Source organism: Choloepus didactylus, chromosome 2 (genome assembly GCF_015220235.1).
Source record: "Choloepus didactylus isolate mChoDid1 chromosome 2, mChoDid1.pri, whole genome shotgun sequence".
Classification (NCBI taxonomy): Eukaryota; Metazoa; Chordata; class Mammalia; order Pilosa; family Megalonychidae; genus Choloepus; species Choloepus didactylus.
In genome coordinates this window covers 28,961,302-28,980,181 of record NC_051308.1, presented here as the reverse complement: position 1 = coordinate 28,980,181, position 18,880 = coordinate 28,961,302, and the positions used below count along the sequence as shown (strand labels likewise).

Here is an 18,880-nt window from a genome sequence, read left to right as displayed (position 1 = left end):
TGCATGCATTTAATACCATTTTAAAATTAACATTTGAGGATTAAAACCGAGGAACTTCTGAGGTCTCCCAGCAACAAAAAGGATGCATATAGCTAATGTTGCACTATCTGAATGCCTGCTAATTCGATTGCCTAGAATTCCAGTCATTAGCCAAGCAGTCTTCCAAATTAAGACATCCGGTCTCCTTCAATTTTCCACTTAAACCAGAACACAGGAGAATAGATTTGAACAACCAACTTAGGATAAAATTACACATAAGTGACTTATGGTGTATGGATCAGTAGTTGTACAGCATTATTATGAAAAACCTATGTTGCCACTTGAAATTTCATCAATTCCTAAAGTTTCTAGGGAATTCCCTCAACATTCTTGATCTGGATTCTAGAAAATGGGTCACATTTTTAAATATGCATTTATTATCTTCTTAAATGGCTAGATACAAAAATGTTTGCACATTTCTATTTTAGTGATTTAAGGCATTCTACTAATTTCATAAGTCCTCAATAGAACTGCAAATAAAGATGCCATGTACGATACATATTTAGAATCTATGTAAGACATGATCTTTAAAAAACACACCAGAAATTCTCAGTTCATATAATTTATTGCAGTTAGCACACAGTTTAAAAATTCACCAACACACCAATAGTACAAAACTAAACAGCATTATAAGTTATTCCCCCCTCAGGAAAATAAAACATACTATGATTGTCAAAGCTAGATGTCAGTCTAAGTTTTAGAACAAAGGAAGAATGTGAAACTAATAAGAGGAAAAAGCAATCACTCACAATGACCACAAAAAGAAAATCCAAAAGAAAGTCCGTTTTCTCACAGACATTGATTGTCTTCTCTAAATTAATGAAAATTATCTTAACATAAACTGTATTTAAAAAAACTAGAAACTCTTCAAGTAACTAAAGATAATGCTCCAAGGCCATTTTCACAGCTTTTTTTGTTTGTTTGTTTGCTTTAAATGCCATTACAGCCAAATTAACACACATTTGACCAAATATTTCCAAAACAGTCCAGCAACACACAATGGAGTTTTCCATTCAGTATCTTAAGCACAAAAATAGGCTATGTTTACAGTAGTTAAGGCGGTCAAATTTTAAACAAAAGCAATTAAAAAAAAAAAAAAAAAAAGGGAAAAACAGCAAACGTTTTCCATGCTACTCCCATAGACCTTATTTGTAAGTGCAAGACAGGAAAACAAACACTGTGCAAAATGCTTTTGCCCTGTATGCTGGTCATTAAAACCGCACGTTGGGCTGCAGCCTCCGCTGCAGAGATACACATAGTCTACTAACCCCCTTCCCCATGTCAATCAAGGCAGTCCAGTCCTTTCAGCCTGGGGCTTTTTCAGTCCATAGAATCTTTTCATGAGTTGGAGGGTGGGGGAGGGAGGGGATGGGATGGGAAGGAAGAAGGGGAGAAAAAGAGAAGGGGAGTGAATTAAAAAAAAAAAAAAAAAACGAGAGAGAATGACCTATTGTCAATTTGTGCAGTAGTTATTCTAAAAATGCTCAACTGGGTAAATGTGTACACCTAAACTTTGAGCTGGCATGGGTTTTGTGCAATTAGAAGTTTGTTATAAATGCACACTGCACATGCAATCTTTAAGCTGTTTGTAAACATTTATATTTTCCTTGTCATGTAGCGAAGTTATCAATTTGCAGCTTAAGTTTTTATTCAGCTTAACAGTTTCAACTTAAAGACAGTGGGGAAGTCAATTTAAATTATATAAAATAAAATAAAAACAGTGCATTTATGTTCTTCATAACACCAGTTTTTTTTCCAAGTGGTGCTACTTTTCTAAGGAAATTAAATAATTTTAAACTTACTCATTAAAGTTATACAATGCAAAGACAAAAATATATTGAAACTCATGCATTTCTGTAGCGTTAATATTTACTTTTCAAGACTCAACTAAGAGCATCAACACAACCTGTCAAGTTCTTTGACACCCCCCCAGCCCATGTAATCAATTACAGTATACAATAACAGTAATTCACATTTTTAAACACACAGTTCAACACTGCTGAAGCTGCAATATCCTTTTTCATCCCAAGCAAACCTTCACAAAGACAGTGTCCCAGTGATCCCAGTGTACTTTCAGAATTTCTCTCATTGGGAACCGTCAGAAAACCAGAAGTTGCCACAGAAAGTTTTAAGTCAACTGCTTGTTTAAAAATAGATAATCCAGCATTTCAGAAATTTTCCATTTGGGTCTAAAAGCATTCAGGTTTCCAACAGCCAGAAAAGATTCAAAGATTCATGCAGTTTGAGACATATAAAGAGGCTAATAAAACTGGAGGGAATTTCTACTTAAGAAAAAAAAAACTGTGGAAAAAAAAAAAGGGGCACAAAAGACAATGCAGTGTTGACAAAATTAAGCCATACGAAAGCATTTTGTGATATGGCGATTCATTTAAAAGGTTCTTACTGGCTTACTTCCCCTACCCCCACAAAAGAAAAACATCTCTCTATTTTCTGACTTGCTCTAAAAGTTTCTTTTATCAGAATTCTAAATTAGTGAGATTCTCATGCTATTCTAAAGTGCAAAAACAAGTTAATATCCCAACTTTTTAGTTCAAGGAAACAAGACTGCTTTTAGACCGTACCACAACTATATATAGATCTATTTATATATATGTATATATATTATTTATATATATATATAAAATTATTTCCAAAGTTCTTGAGAGCTATCTTCTAAGGTCCAGTCTCTGACAGTAGGTAAGCTCAGTGCTTCACTTTTAACAGACAAGGAGTTCACCAACTCACAGTGGAACTTCCGAATGTGTCTGTACAGGTCTCCAGACTGTGTGAACCTGCGCTCACACCACTTGCAGGCGTGCGGCTTTTCGCGAGTATGCACCACGGCGTGGCGGCTCAGGTTGTGGGAGTACTGGAAGCTCTTGCCACACTGGGTGCAAGTGTAGGGCTTTTCCCCCGAGTGAGTCCTCTCGTGGCGCTTCAGGGTATACATGCAAGAGAAAGTCTTACCACACAGGGAGCACGTTGGGACGTTGACATCAGCCGCAGGCTTGCTGCGGATCCCGTCCTGCTCGCGGAAGTGCGTGCTGAGGTGGATCTGCAGGATGTGGGGGCTGGGGAAGACTTTGTTGCAAAGGGGACACATGAAGATCTGGCCAGCAGGGCTCAGTATGTTTGAGACATAAGGAAGCAAACTGCTGTCCATGTTCCCTTCCACCTGGACTCGCTCGTTCTCTGGGGTCATCATTTCATCATCGCTTGCTTTGTCCTCCCGATCTAGCTCCCTCAAGACCGAGTCCTCCCTCATCGGAGCCAGATGGGCTGGCTCATACTGTACCCTGTTATTAGTGCTCACACTTTCTTTCACAGTGCTATGTTCCATGTCATAGTCATTAGTGCCAACATCACTCTCATCACAGGAAGCCTCTTTCTCCACCTTCACCTGCACCAGGTTGCTTCTCAGCACGTCCTGTGAAGAGAAATAAGAGCTGTTCAGATTTTCAACTCCTGAAAGGCTGGACTTGACAGACAGGTCCAGCACACAGTCAACATCTGCCGAATCCCTCACGGAGGTGACAGACCTCTGGGACAAAGACTCTGTTGAGCTGCAGGGGCTGGCTACTGTTTTTCCAGCTGCTGTGGCGTGTGGCTCTGCCTCTCCGCCAGCCTGGGGGATGCCTGCTGAGTCTGAGGGCAATCGCATCCACATGTTCCCAGGCTCAGCCGCCAAGTCCCTTTTGCTGGGCAAGATGTTCAATTTTTCATCTTCTCCTTCATCTTCATCACTGGGCAAATCGCCTGCCATGTGGCTGCTGCCATCAGAAAGACTCTCGACTTTGTCCGAACAACTTGAAGCATCTTCTTCCTTTTTTGTGCTGTCTGCCTCCGTGGTGGCTTTCTCTTTCAGCTTCTTTTTGCAGACTTTGACAATGTCATACATGTGGAGATAACTGGCAGCTGCTAGCACGTCTTCAATGGGCAAGTCTTTGAACTGGAGTTTCCCTTCATACATGAATTCAAGCAGGAGAGCGAAAGCTGGGGCTGTAACAATGTCGCTGTTCAGATGAACAATGTCTCTTTTGTCCAGCTGGTCCTTGTAAAAGAGGTGGAAATACATGCTGCATGAAGCCAGTACAGCTCGGTGTGCTCGGAACTGGGCATCTCCCACCAGAACAGTGCAGTCACAAAGAAAACCCTGATGTCTCTGCTCGCTCAGACACTGCAGCAAATGTCTACTATGGTCTGGAAACTCCATACTGTCTTCATAACCTACGAAGAGAGACATTTTTCATTAGAGCTTGGTCAGGAACAACTTTCAAACACGCTAGCCCTATAAAAAATAATTCCGCTTTGGCCGCTGTGGCACACATCCCTGAATTTTAATCAGGCTTGTGACCCAAAGTCTACCAAATCACAAACACAAAATCTAAACATAAGAAGAAAAATTTACACTTTCCAAACTTCCTTACCCTAGTAATACAGTCTCTGATGGCTTGCCACCTTCCTTGAACTTTTAGTCAAGTTTTAAAAGCCTTAATTTAACTAAGTCTCAGTGAGAATAAGAATTTAGATCTCTTTCAGAAGAAATTTAATTAACTCTACTCATCAAATTATGTCCTACAAAAGCTACAAAATAGGTTTAATTTTGAAGGAAACAGCTTACAGAATGAACAAAGAAAAGTCCCAAACACATTCTGAAAGACTAAGAAAACTTGTTCAACCATCTTTTTTACTTTATTACTTTTGATACTTGACTGCGCTTAGAAAGCACAATTTAAACACACACACACATTTGGCTGAATCAAGAAAAAAATGAAATCGCATAATTAGTTCAGAAATTAGCAAACAACTTACTTTTAAAGTCAGAGTGTTACAACAACAAAAGCCTTGTGTATAAAAACAGATGTTAATGCCTTAAGATTTGCAGGTACGGCACACATGTACGAGATCAGAAGGAACTACACCAACAGATGGAAAAGATCATCTTTACTATGAACAAATCCAAGGATTTTTTCTAAATGAATTGAGGGGGGAAAATGGTTCTATTTCTTTGTAGAATCTGTTCTTCTGGCATCTTAGGGACCAGAGGGGCTTTATTCAACTCTGAAAATTCCCATCTAAACTTTGATCCACTGCAAAGGAAAATGAGTTCCATGTTAAAATTAATTCAAACTTTTAAATACAGATACACTACTTTCAAATGAAACGCAAAAGCTTTTCAAGTTCACCCACCCCAACCCCCACCCCCAAAAAAGCCTTTCTAGAAAAAGAGAAACTTTTTTCCCCTGAATCTGCCTTACCCCAGCCAACAGAAAATACTTTGTTTCAAAATAACTTGATATATTTTGTTTTCCCATTAGCTTCTATTCTTTCAAATATGCATTGTTGCCCTCGTTTTCTAAGGAGGGAGGGTGAAACAGAGGGAGAGAAAAGGCAAGGATATATACAAAGGGTCAAAATTCAAATGTAATGGGTAAACTCCTTAAAAATAAAGAAAACACAACTTCTCCCTTCCTGTGACCAGAAGCAAAGTTCTACAACTTCCATCTCGGAAAGTGCATTTTGGGAATGGATACATATTAATTTAGTATACACAAATTACTCCCCTTCTTCTACACTCTGCCCAAGATACACTAGAACTTTCCGTCTAACCCCAAATACCTTCTGCAAGATGTCCCTGCTAGAATAAACCAAGATTTACAATACAATCACTTTAAGTGCCCCACAGCTAACATCAATCCTAATCCTTGAGAGGGCTAAAAATAAAGATTGGAGGGCAGCTCACAAGGTAGCCCTGATCAAATTAGGAGGCTGAGAGGACAGAGAGGGACGAAGAAGGAAGCTTATAAACATCTGATCCAGCTGACTGTGGCCATATGGCAGCTGCTGCCCAGATAAAGAGATTAAGAATAGAGGAGTGCGATTACAGCTGTCTGGCCAATTCAGGCAGCTCAAATCTACAAGTCCTAAATTAGTCGCTAACACAAAAACTCCTGCAAATAATTATTGTTATGCTGAAATAAAAGATCTCTTAAATATATCTTTGAAAGAGAAATGAGGAAACCAGTCAAACTATTCTCCTGGGTACAAAAGTTTTTTTTCTTCTTCCTAAAAAACCTTCGGTTTCAAAAGCACTACAGCTGTATGTTTCAGTAGTGCTGCCGAATGTTTTGAAGAATAAAGTTTCACAGTGGAATTAATTACACAACAATCTAGCTTCTTAACTAGAATAATCTTCTCATATAAGTTTGAATGCTTGAGTCCAGGCAGTTTACTATTTCTACCCCAAAAGCAAAAAGAATCTAAATAGCAGGGGGAAAAAAAGAAAGCCTTTTAATCCAACATGATCTCCAAAACCAATATTTCAAAGCCTTTCTTAACACTTCAAAACTTTAAATATTTCTGTGTATTAAAGTTATTTACTTACTCAAATAAAAAGGGATAAAAAATTAAAACTAAACAAGCCCGAGCTCTTCAACTCCAGTAGGATGTTCATTTAATACTCAATTTCATATATTATTCCTAAACTGGATTAGAAAAGTAATGTGATTTTTTTTTTAAATTAAATATACAAAACACCAAAACAGAAATATGCTCAATCTAATCTATTGCTACTCCTACCTTTAGGACACATAAACCTGATTAAGTCCTTTCCTCTGAGTCTTGCTGGCTCCCGGTCTGTTACATCGGTGGAAAAAAAGCAGACTAAGAGAGACAGATGCAAAGTGGAGATGATGTTAGAGAGGAATGAGATACCTTCTCCACCACAGATCCGCACACACTAACTCCCTGTCTGTGTGTTAGAATAAAAGGCTGAGGGATGGCAGGCTGTCAGCTGCTCTGACATCATGTTCAGATGGAAATGCTACCTCCAGCTGTGCTCCTTTTAATGCCATATGCTACTCCTCTACACTCCTGCCACCAGCTTTTTCTTAGGAGAACTTTTCTCTTCTGTTAGTATAAACAAAATACTTCAAAGTCTCCCTTTTTTTCCAAACTTTCTAACAGAAGAAATTGGAAAAACTCAGCATATGGAGTTCCACTGTATTTATGGAATAGCAACACTTCTGTCTTAAGTTGGTGGACTAGCTTATATACTGACAGCACACTCAAGCCACAGCGCTATTCAGGAAATCCAGATTCACTTTTATTCAACTCCAACATTTAGTTTCAAAGGCAGCTTAGGGATATTTTTAAACCAACCCATTTGACATCTCCAGTCCCATTTCAACATTTGTACAGCACTTTCATTTTTTTTTTTCTCCTGAGATAATGGTATACATGTCCCAGAGATGTTGGAAGCCTTATTCAGAACTATTACTTCAGCCTGGTTTACCTTATTTCACTCTTATTTAACTACTCATCTACAACTACATTCTCAGTAAAATTTCCCACACTGCTACAGTTAATGCAAATTTCAATTCTCAGTATCAACAAGCTGAAACTGCACTTTCTGAAATCCTGGAAAGTGCTTCAGTTCAATGAGACAAATTAATAAACTGAAACAACCTGCTACAATCACTTAAAATGACTGCTGCACCTGCTATCTGATCTGACTTTCTGCTCAGAAAAAGCAGAACCTTGCCTTCCCCTTGATCTGTGTCGCATAACAATCTTTTTTGGGCCACTCTGTAATGTTCATGATCACAAGAAAATCTTTCAGAGGGGGCAGGGGGATGGTGGTGGTGGTGGTAAAACACAAGGCAGGTCTGGTAAGTTTGGGAAACTTTTTAGCTGGACTTTGTGGGTCTTTTCTAACGGCTGATGAAATTGTAACGTAACCCCGGCTGGACTGACCGCTGCCGTGCAAGGTGCTGCGACATCTGTGAATGTCAAACACATCTCCACAGACTCTTGTAAGGGCGAGGAGCAGAAAAGCAACTGGGGCCCAAGGGGCAAATGTCTCGGTCTTGGTGATCACTCCGTTCTCATTAGAACATCGTGGCAAAGTTAAAGAGTACCAAAAACCAACGACTCTGTCCTGTCCTTGCTTCCCCCAAAGTCACAAACCTAACTTTCTCTAACTTCGCGGTGAATGACATAATTATGAATGCCTGTTTCAGGAGACGTTCTTTGGAGACAAATTCCTTCTCAGCTACACAACCTACTCTCCACAAATGCCCTCGCCCCATTACAATATATCAGACATTTATCACCCCATTTACCCAGTGGGGTGGGGGTAAGGGTGAGTGACAGTTTAATGAGTCCAAAGCACCGCAATGGGCCAGTGACTCCCACTCCACAAATCAATCCCTTTACGTCTCGCTACCGCGGGTTCATAGACATTTTGTGAGGTGGGGTTTTTGTTTTTCAAAGACATGGGGGCGGGGGGTGCCGAGTGGGGAGGAGGGGGGGGAGAAATGCAAATCTTTTACGTAGTTCACTGTGCATAAAACACCCCGGGGAAAGAGGAAGGTTAAACCACAGGGAAGGAGGTGGAGGGCGTAGAGCCGGTGCAGCAGGAAAACACCTTATAACAACAGACGAGAAAACAGACCCGGGTCACCGCAACAACAAAAGAAAAGTCGTAAGAAGAAGCCAGGGGGAGGAGGGTGGTTGCTACCGCTTCCCCGACGCCTCAGCACACGAGCCCCCGGGGCCTCCCGGCAACTGCACCAGCCTCGGGAGGGCCCCTTCCCCCCCACCTCGGCCCCCTCCCCCCGGGCGCCACTGCAGCTGCACCGGTCCCCGGAGCCGCGTCCGTCCCGGGCGCCACTGCAGCTGCGGCGGCTCCCAAGCCCCCTCCCCCAGCCCGCCGCCCTCCGCACCCGAGAGGCGCCACCGCAGCTGCACCGGCCGGGAGCCCGCCCCGCGCCGCAGCTGCACCGGCCCGGGGGGGTGGGGGGTGGAGAGCGCGGCGCGGAGCCGGCGAGCCCGCACCCCGCCCCGACCCCGCAGCTGCAGCGGCCGCGTCCCCCGCGCCCGGGCCTCCCGCAGCTGCACCGCCCCCCACCGCCCCAACAGCTCCAACCACACAAACTAACTCCACTCGTGGGGCACCCCCGGCCCGCCCTCCGCCCGCACTGCCCCACCGGCTCGAGGCGGCACAACTGGCGTCCCCGGTCCACGAGAGGGCCGGGGCGCGGAGGGGGCGCCGGGTCAGGGGCCGGGAGCCGGAGCCGGGACTCACACGGAGCGGCCCTAAGTCACCGCGTCCCCGCCGCCGCCGCCGCGTCCTCCGCCTCCTCCGCGTCCTCCGCCTCCTGCTCCTGCCGGCCGCCGCCGCCGCCGGACTTGGTGGGCTTCCTCCTCCTCCTCTTGCCCCCCTCCCTCCCGGCCCCCCCACCCCCCAATCCCGGCTCCGTCGCCGGCTCCCCCCCGCCCCTCCCTCCCACCCCCGCTGGCAGCCGGAGGAGCGCGGCGGAGCGAAGAGGGCCCCACTCTCAACGGCTCCCCATGGCAGCAGCCCAGCGGCGGCCGTAGCCTGCCAGACACAGCGAGGGAGCGAGCGAGGGAGAGAGCGCGGAGCCGCCGGGCTGGTGGGGGGGTGGGGATAGGGGGGCCGGGGAGGGGGAGGGGGAGGGGGCGGGAGGACGCACCACGCACGCACGCGGCGGCGCCGGCCAGATGTTTCCCCCCCCACCCTCAGTCCGCCCTCTCTTCCTCCTGCCCGTCCCTCTTCCCTGTGCTGGGCTTCCGCGATTGACCGAACGCGGCTGGACCGGCGCTCCCCGCCCGCCTCCATCCCGCATTCTCCTCCAATAGGAGGGCGCCTTCTCGGGGAGGTGGAGGGGGTGGCAGGCAATCGTCGGACAGACAAGGGGGCCCTGCCAATGGGAGAGGCGAGCCGGAGCTGCCGCTCTCAGGTGCCAATCAAGAGCAGAAGCTGTTGGAGGTGGGCGGGGCCCGGGCCGGTTGCAAAGCGGCGCGGGGCGGGGCCCTCGGGCGCAGCGGCGGTGGCGGCAGCGGCGCCCCTCTGGGTGACTTGGCCGTGAGAAAGTGAAAGGAGCCCGCAGGCGGCGGCGACAGCTGCGCTGGGAGGGGCTTGTTTCCAGGCTAGGCGGCCTCTCGCTCTCTGGGGGTGCGGAGCAAGCTTTTCGGTGTGCTCGGTGACAACCATAAATATACTTTTCAGCGCAGTAGGTCTTGACTGCATTAAGTTACTCAGGTATTCTCGGGGGGGCAGGGCACATGGGGACACAGATGACTCGAGTCCGGCTCCCTCCGCTCGCTTCTGCTGCTTGTGACGACGCCCAGGTTCTCGTCTGCCCAAGCGCAGGAGAGCGGGACTCGGGAACGTTCGTGCTGCGTCTTGCGGTGTCCCGTTTCCAAGGTGCATATCGGGGCGGTAAGGACGCGACCAGCTCGGAGAGGCGCAGTTCCTGGGCGTTATTCTCCCTACATCGTGGTCTTAGAAACACAGCAAAGCGTCTCTATTTCTCCCATAAAGCCAGTACCGGACACTGTGCTTACAGTGTTAGAAGTAAAAACATTCCCAACTTAGCAAATTTTAGAGAATTACAGTAAAATTGATACTTGCAGGTGCCTTAACCTGATTCCTTAACTGTACTTATCAAGTACACATAATCAAGTCAAAACTCTAAATTACCAAGGGCAGATGTAAGACGTGTTGCTTTTCCCTCCGTCAAATAAACTCGTATTTACTCGGGACCTGCCCTGCAACGAAATGTGTTCATCACTGCCATGCCACAGAAATGTAGAAATTTCTGCCTTTAAAAAACCGGGAATCTTGTTGAGGAGGCAAAAATTACAAGTTAAAAAGTTGAATAACAAGCAAATAAAAAAAGATTCAAGAAAATAGAAAAGTACAAAACGAGGAAGTCAGTACCCTATTAATAGTCAAATGCAATGAGTTTATTCTTTGCGAACTGAACCAGGGTTGGTAGGCCTGTTGCTAACCAATTTGCCAAGAGACCTTTCAACTGCCCAAAATGTGCTTTCACTTTGTTCCAGGTCAGATGGTTAAAGTAAGTTGAAAGTATTGTCTGGGCAAATCAGACATGTTGAATTGCTAATGAAGCAAAAACGGGAGCATACAAAATTCCTGGAACTGAAGTGCCATTAGAATATCCTGTTAGAAAGAGTAGTGATGTTCTCCACTCTGTCCTCAAACTTCTGTGCCCTCATGATTACACACTGACATCAAGGCCTTCTTATAATAACTAGAGTTTTCTATTCTGTGAAATTTATTGTTGTATCTGTGTTTTTGATGAATTCTAGGTCTTTTCAGTCTGATAGAAGGCCCAAATTTCAGTCTGACTTGTTTAAAGTTAGGGAAATTTATAAATATTCTTGATGGATGAAATATACGGTAAAATCCAAGATGTTAAAAAGGAGTACCATGTTACATTAGCAACAGGAAAAAGAGAGGAAAGAGAAATGTTTGCATTCTCAAAGCTGTTTCTCCCCTACTAAAATTTAAAATAATGAAAATAACAGCTCTCTGGATGACTAGACAAAGTAATTGATAGTGTCAGGATATTAAACAGTAAATTTCATGAGAAAATTACAGTATCAGATTATACACAAAAAGCTTAGAAATTCAGCTCTATGGCATATAGCTCAAAATCACAACTCCAACAGAAGGTTTTATGGACCTCACCTAGAAGTCAAGTAACAGCCCTAGAGTTGTGCAGGGAGAGACTTGGTGCATCAAAAGGCATGACCATTGTTTTTCTCTTCTAACAATCATTCCTAGAATCCTTTTTGAGAACTGAGTAGCGTGGCCAAGAAATATAGAGTAAGTGGATATTTAAGGAAGCAAGTATGTTCCCCCTAAATTATGGCAAAAGTTTTATAAATTTATGAAAATACATGAAACATTCATTCATTGTCAGAATCAAAAGTTTGAGGGGCATTTATTCTGTGCAAGGAAGGTACTCTGCTAGAGATATGGAAGACATTAAAAAAGTATAAGACAGGGTTTCCCCTTCCTGGAGTTTAAATTTAGTTGCGAAAGAAATAGGATAAATATATTTTAAAAATCAAACAACAGAGAAACCAAACAACATATAGGATATAGACCTTAGAGCCAAATTTCATGTTCAACTGCTACAACCATCTTATCCCTAGTCCCTGATACAATTTTATTCTCTGCTCTTATATTTCAATTTTCTTTTTTACTCTCTGACCTCTAACTTTATTTTAAACTGTCTTATTATAAACTTACTGTAGAAACGATACTTTTAATCCTTTTTGGAAAGCCGTCAGCATACAAATTATAAATAAAATAAGACAGATATCAGAGATGTCATCAGAATGATTGCTATACTTTATTCAGTACCCACTGGAATCGTGGAAGGTAATGTCAGTTTCTAAATGTCCCCCTCAAGTAAGCCTCTCAAAGTAGGGTCTGTTTACCACTATACAACAGGCTAAGCAAATCCCCATGATACAAAGCTACTTGACAAAGCATTTCTTTAGAGCCAATAATCTACTTTCTTTTGTTTCTTCCACAGTAAGAAAAAAGTGCAAGAAGTACAGGCTCTAGGCTAATGGGAAGGAAGATATACCACTGCTTTCCCTCTGGAGGAATCCCAATTCTATTTAGTATTCAAGTAATCCACACTTTTCTGGGAGTCCTGAAATTAAAAAATAATACAAATGAAGTGACATTCATAATTAGATTTCTTGCCAGTGAATGAGTTGTATTGTTTTAATGGCACATACATTTTGACCAATAACAATCTAACAGTATAAAATGTTGATGGACCAAATGAAATTTAATTTGAAGATCAACTCCATAAAATGAATGTCTGACTTTTGAATGTGAACCACAAGTCAAATCTTTAAAAAAAAAAATCAGTGTTTTTATTACACTTTGTGCAAAATGTCATGTTGAAAAAGTTATCTATGACATTAATTTTTGAATGACTTTTATGAATTCATTAACTTTATGTATATGGAATTTTTCTTAAAAATTAGAGATAAACAATAACATAAAAATAAGATAGTCCTAATTGTAATTTTAAAAATATAATATTATTAAAATATAATAAAATCTGAGTATATAAACCAGATTTTGGATCTAGAGAGGAAAAAATGAAAGAGTAAAATGAAAAATTTGTTCAAGTTTCTATTGAGTCCATTCACTTTCAGTGTCATAGCATACATGAAACTCTATTAACTTATTTAGATCCTGTGTGTGTGTGTGTGTTTCTCTCTTTTCTGTCTCTCTCTTAAGCTTCTGGCTTTTGGAAGTGAACAGGTTGATATGGCCTAAAGGGAAAGGAGACACAGAAACACAGCTGAGGTAATGAACAAACTAGAACACATACACAATAATGAAATGAACAGACAGCATATTTCCTAAAGTATTTATGTGTACATGAGTGTGTATGTATAGATATGTTGTGTGTGTATCTATACATATATATATTTCTGCTAATCACATTGTGTACCAAATCAACCCCCTTGATTACAAATGCTGTGACATATGAATCTATTAAATTCCTAAACTATGAAAAGCATAAATAGGAGATAATTCAGCCTGATTCTCAGCCCTGAAGACAAAGTTATCATAAACCTTTGCACAGGAAGGTTCAAAGCAGATTTACCCAAGGCATTGGGTTATACGCCCTACACTGAAAGCAGAACAAGCCTACATCAGCAATTCAGATTTAGGGGCAGAGAGCAGCAGAAGATACAGTCTTCCCAGAACTGTTACTCTTGTGTAGCCAGTTTTCAGTCGCTTACTGTAAATCAGTGCTTTTACATGGCCACCATAAATCCAAAGAGAGCACGATGACTGAAGGCTGATAGTTCAGGTCTGGTTGGGACCAAGACTGGCCACCACAGAGACTTCAGGAAGGGAGCAAAGAGGTGTTTCACTAGCCACCCAGCTCACACTTCTCTCTGCCCCCGTCACCAGAAACTCAGTCTTTCTCTCTCTCTTTCAAAGTGGCAGCCCCCTCCCCATAAAATGTATTATGCCTTATGACATATGGAAGGAAAGTGTGTATACAATGAAGCTTTTTTATAGTTAACTGTGCTATAAATATATTCATTATTCACTTTGCATATAATCCCTAGCAACTTTCAAATCCCAGGCTGGCTCTCTTCCTTGCTACACAGAATGCTTTCCTGCCATCCAATGACATGAGTTCAATCAATTAAAAATATTTAAATACTATCGTAGAAAAAACAAATGTGTATAGGTAAGCCTGCCACCCTTGAAAATCATGCAATACCTCCCAGAGCCAGGTATTGGAATTGAAGGTTATGTTAATTTGGACAATTAAAAGATGAGAAAGTTTCTCATCTGTGAATTTTTTATATTTATTTTTTAAAACAATCTGTTGGAACATATGACTTTTCCTGATAAAGTGGTTCTGTAAAGAAAGATTTGATATGAACCTATAATATTAATGGCCTTTTTTTTCACAATGTAAATCTTTAAGGAGTGTTGATTTCTCTAAAATTCTGTAAAATATGTAGTAAATAGAAGTAGTTCATTATGTCCAAAATGAAAGAATACAATTTCTGACTATTTAAATACTAATGTTCTTGATTATATTTAGCTGCTTAAATTAGGGTTTGTAGAAATTTGGGGGTCAAATGAATTTAGAGAAGGTGAAGAGCACAAGAGATATCACCAGTAGTTATTGGCACTGCACCTCTACTATGTGTTATGTGCTATGCTTCCAACCAAAGAGTAGAAACATTGCCCATTTGTCTGCACTGTAATACAGGGAGAGATTTTACCTTCCACTTATGCTTGCTCCACTCTTGAGTGCAGCACCTTCTTGGACTTAGCAGGCAGAAAGGAAAATGATGTATCCAAAAACTACTTACTGAGAACATAGAATACATTAGAGAAATACGGACTGCATTCTCCTGGTTCTTGTAAAATTTCCATCATGCAAACAATACATGAAATAATATTCCCCCTTATATTTATGACTTCATTATGTACAAATGTCATTGTGAACCCACTGGACAAATATAACATTTCAGTTTTCTTTCATTGGCTAATATATTGTTGGTGCCTAATAAATGCATACTAATCCTAACTATTGAAATATAAAACGGGCTTAATAAAAATACTTTATTGTAAAGACATTCTATAAAATCAACACAAAAGTCTTGTTACATGCTAAATTCAAACTATTCCTGGTAATAAGAGCAGACAGAAGGTTAAATCTCACTCCAGAAATTTACTTCACCCTTAGTGATAACATGCAACTCAGGAAGTTACTTCCCTTACGGAGAACTAGCATTTATGCTCAAGCCTAAAGTGATTATTTTTAAAGTACCCATTTTACAATTCAAATGTGTATCTAAATTAAACTCAGTAAAAATAAGCATTTTAAATTGAAGCTGCAGTAATGGCTTTATGGGAGACAATAGGAAAAAGTGGTTCTTGAATATGAACTCAGAGAAAACATTTCAAATTCCTACTCGTTGCCTTGAAGTAAGTTTTCTTTGTTCTTGTCTCTGTACATTAATGTACGATTAACTGAAAACCCATTGCTCTGTAGTTGTTGTACAAAACTGAGGCTGTTCAGCAAGGTCATGGCAAAAAAAAAAAAGGTTGAGTCAAAACCACACTGACTGATGACTGGTCTACAATGCCAAGCCGAGGCTTAGTATGTGGAATATGGGACCAATGCAGGAATATACACTAAGAAAGAAAAGCAACGAGACACTGCATAAGAAAGACACATGCACAATAGGGCATTTTAGGCAGAGACAAATGACAGACAGGCAAGAGCAGAAAAAGAGACAATAGTTTTACAGGGGAGAGAGAGGGCTTTAAAGAACAGACAGAATATGCTGACAGTATAGAAAGGAGGATAACTGAAGACAAGTGAAGAGAGAGAAAGAGGCAGTGGTGTGGTGATATGGCGATGGTGTTGGAGATGGTGCTGGTGGAGGCGGCAGGAGCAGCATGGTAAAGAAAATAGAGATGTCAGTTTTCCTTCCTGGGCTCTGCTGATCATATGCCACTATTATTTATTTATTTATTTATTTGTCAAATCATGCTTCACTCATTGTCCTGAAATAAATGCTTTATGAACTAGCTAGCCCAAAAGTAAAGAGAGGATCAGAATATACTTGGCATTTGAATTTTTCCAGACATTAAGTTGCCACAATCAAGTGCATGCCTAGGTCATTAGTTGGGTTGCTTTGTCTGATAATACCTGCTTGATAGAAAGTAAATAGTCAATATAGAGTCAGAGCTTCATAGTACACTCTTTACATAGTTTTAGTACCTTATAAGGAAATTGTGGAGATGTATTGACCTTTCATTGAGGAATTAAGAACAACTTATTAACCGAACTAATCACATTTCCAATATTTATGCATTCACTCGCCAGTCACTGAATACCTAGCACTCATAGGGCCCAGTACTAGATACATTGGCCCCCACACAAAACAACTGGCCTGGATCGCAACCAGATGCATGCATTATTAGCATTGGGGAAAAATAGTGTTGAACTACTTTGGTAAAGTGAACCAGGAAAATTCCCATGATTCTAAGATACTGACTCTTTTTTTTTTGTCTACTATCTCCCTTGGTAGGAGGTACACTCCCTCAGGATAGGGACTATGACATTCACACCTGGCACCTATGATGATTCTTGGCACACAAAAAAGCAACCAGAAATACTTGTAGCAAGGAAGGACAGGCAGGCAAGGCAAAGAAAGGAGGGAGAGAAATAAGGAATGAAGGAGGAAGGAAGGAATGGGAGAGGGAAAGAAATAACGTATACCTTTGCATTTTTCCAGAGGTTGGAAGGGATAGCAGTACTTTGTATGTTCAACTGCTTCCGTCAAACTCAGGAAAAAGTGAAAAGTAGAGCTTATTCTGGGGACTACCAGAAAGGGTTCCATTTACCTTCTTGGGAATAGTCTAACCCAGCATAGAAATAGCCCAGATGGATGTGGTAGAGACTGTACTCCTGGCAGAATTGAAGCAGTTCTCTAGCATATGTAAAGAATATTTCATCTTTGATTTTAAAAATGAGTTATCCCTCTAAACTTCCCTTATAGGGATAAAACACTATTTTTGTTACTTCGAAGAGAATATTGAAATAGAATGGCTAAGTGACCTGTCCAAGGTCCCAAATTAAGATTGGTGAATTGCAGAATTGGTGAAGTCATTGTTCTTAAACTATTTAGGCCACTCTGAAAATCAAAGATTTTCATTCCTTTGAAACAAATTCGAATTTTCTATACGTTGGAAAAAGACAGTGTAGCTGGTCTTTATCCTTAAGAAAAAGTCCATGATGTCAACTGAACTACACAAGCAAGCTAAAAATATAATGAGAGGAATTATTCCTGACTTTTCAAGTGTAGCTTCAACTAAAGACATATGCCATTGGTGGCTATAAATGAAGATGCCTCCAAGCAAAAGATGTTTTCCCTTTCTGTTGATCCTCCTAGGACAGTAGAGTCATAAGAGCAGTAAATCTGGCAGGGAGGAATCTATAAAACTGTATATATGGGTGCATCCTGTGACCATGAGAGAGAAAGGATTATATTTTCATTTGCATGGTTTGCTGGGTTTTATTTGGCAGATACAATAACACGGGCTACGCAAGGCCCATAAAACAAAGTGAGAACAGCAGCTCATTTGGTGGCAGAATGTAATGGTTATGGCTAAAAGGCTTACATAATTCATCTCAAACCCTTATGTCTATATTTATTGTTGTTTAAATGAAAATTAAACTCTCACGGCCGTAAGGAGAGTTCTGGGATCTGGTCAGAAATTTGACTGAGATCCTTTCATCTTACACAGCTCCTGAGACTATCAGTATGCAAAACTTAAAAACAGCTATAGAAAGATCTAAGAATGAGCATAACTTACCCAAGCATATTAGTGCCTCATTTCTCCAATCCTGCTGTTCTAAACAACTCTAAAACTTACAGGTTGAGAGTGAATGGAGAGAGAGGCCCTGTTCATTATTTCTGTCTTGGAATTCCTATTTAGACTCAGAGCAATTGTAAGCCATGGTTTTGAGATAATGTTTAGCATTCAGATAATGTTCACTACAAGACAATACTTGGGGAGAGAGGTGGGGGCCGGGGGACAATAATCAATCCAACAGAAGGGCTGAGGCATGTGATATTGGCCCAAACCATTTCATACAACTATAGTCGCTTTCAATATTATTGAAAGTATTTCTAGTATATAATATTTCTAAAAAACAATTTTTAATTTCATGATTTTTAATCACTTTGTCCTTGTTATGTTGCAAGAGCAAAACTTGGGATTTCAATTGTGAATGATGAAGACGGTGGATTTTGTTATATGGGGGCAGGATTTTTTTTTTTTTTTTTTTTTTTGAATAATCAGTCCTGAACTATAGTTTGATAAAGAGAAAACTGCACCATATTAAATGCCCATCTGGATAACGTTTAAAAATATCAATGGCTATCACACTAATTTAATGAAAATGTAACTATATGGCTTAAAACAGATGTGTACAATAACATACTTTTATTCTCTGCAGTTTTCTTGGAAGTGACATACATTAATATATAAGCACATATGTATTATAATGTTAATAATGCCATTCTATGAGATAGAAATGTTCAGTATTTCTGGGTTAGTTTAATTTTGTAATTAAGGTAGTCCTGAAAATAAAAGCCATAAGTTAACTCCTAATCATTTAAAAATGATCAACATACCCTCTCCGTACAAGTTTAATAGGAGTGAAAATAAATAAAACTAAACGACCTAAATTTTACCCACCATGAGCAAGTACATTGGTGATTATTTTTAAAACAGAATTAGATTTCTTCTCAATTTTAGGAATTCTTCATTGGTTTTAGTAAATCAATTTGGATATTTAAGGGATTAGCTTGAACATTCCAAATATGAAAATTTTATGTAATTTAGATTGTTGCTATATACATACATGAACGAATTTGGAAGGAAAAGTCAAATACAAAAAAAAAAGTTATTTTAAATCAG

The 18,880-nt window shown here is 40.9% G+C and overlaps 2 protein-coding genes across 5 annotated transcripts; one reads left to right on the top strand and one right to left on the bottom strand.

Moving 5' to 3' along the window:
• Window positions 1-585: 585 nt before the first annotated feature.
• ZBTB18 (zinc finger and BTB domain containing 18) lies at window positions 586-9,546 on the bottom strand. Of its 4 annotated transcripts, none has more exons than XM_037822350.1 (2): window positions 9,537-9,546; window positions 586-4,266 (listed from the first exon to the last, which is right to left on the bottom strand). In XM_037822350.1, the coding sequence occupies exon 2, from the start codon at window positions 4,250-4,252 to the stop codon at window positions 2,684-2,686; it is 1,569 nt and encodes a 522-aa protein (XP_037678278.1). In that variant the 5' UTR covers window positions 4,253-4,266; window positions 9,537-9,546; the 3' UTR covers window positions 586-2,683. The 4 variants fall into 4 exon arrangements, with proteins under 4 accessions (XP_037678278.1, XP_037678263.1, XP_037678256.1 ...); XM_037822335.1 differs by lacking the exon at window positions 9,537-9,546 and adding an exon at window positions 9,128-9,259; XM_037822328.1 differs by lacking the exon at window positions 9,537-9,546 and adding an exon at window positions 6,619-8,602.
• Window positions 7,674-12,566, top strand: LOC119511216 (basic proline-rich protein-like). Its single transcript, XM_037805739.1, has 4 exons — window positions 7,674-7,709; window positions 8,446-9,234; window positions 9,703-9,803; window positions 10,124-12,566. Exons 1-4 carry the CDS (start codon window positions 7,674-7,676, stop codon window positions 10,182-10,184), a joined length of 987 nt encoding a protein of 328 aa, XP_037661667.1. The 3' UTR covers window positions 10,185-12,566.
• Window positions 12,567-18,880: the final 6,314 nt, after the last annotated feature.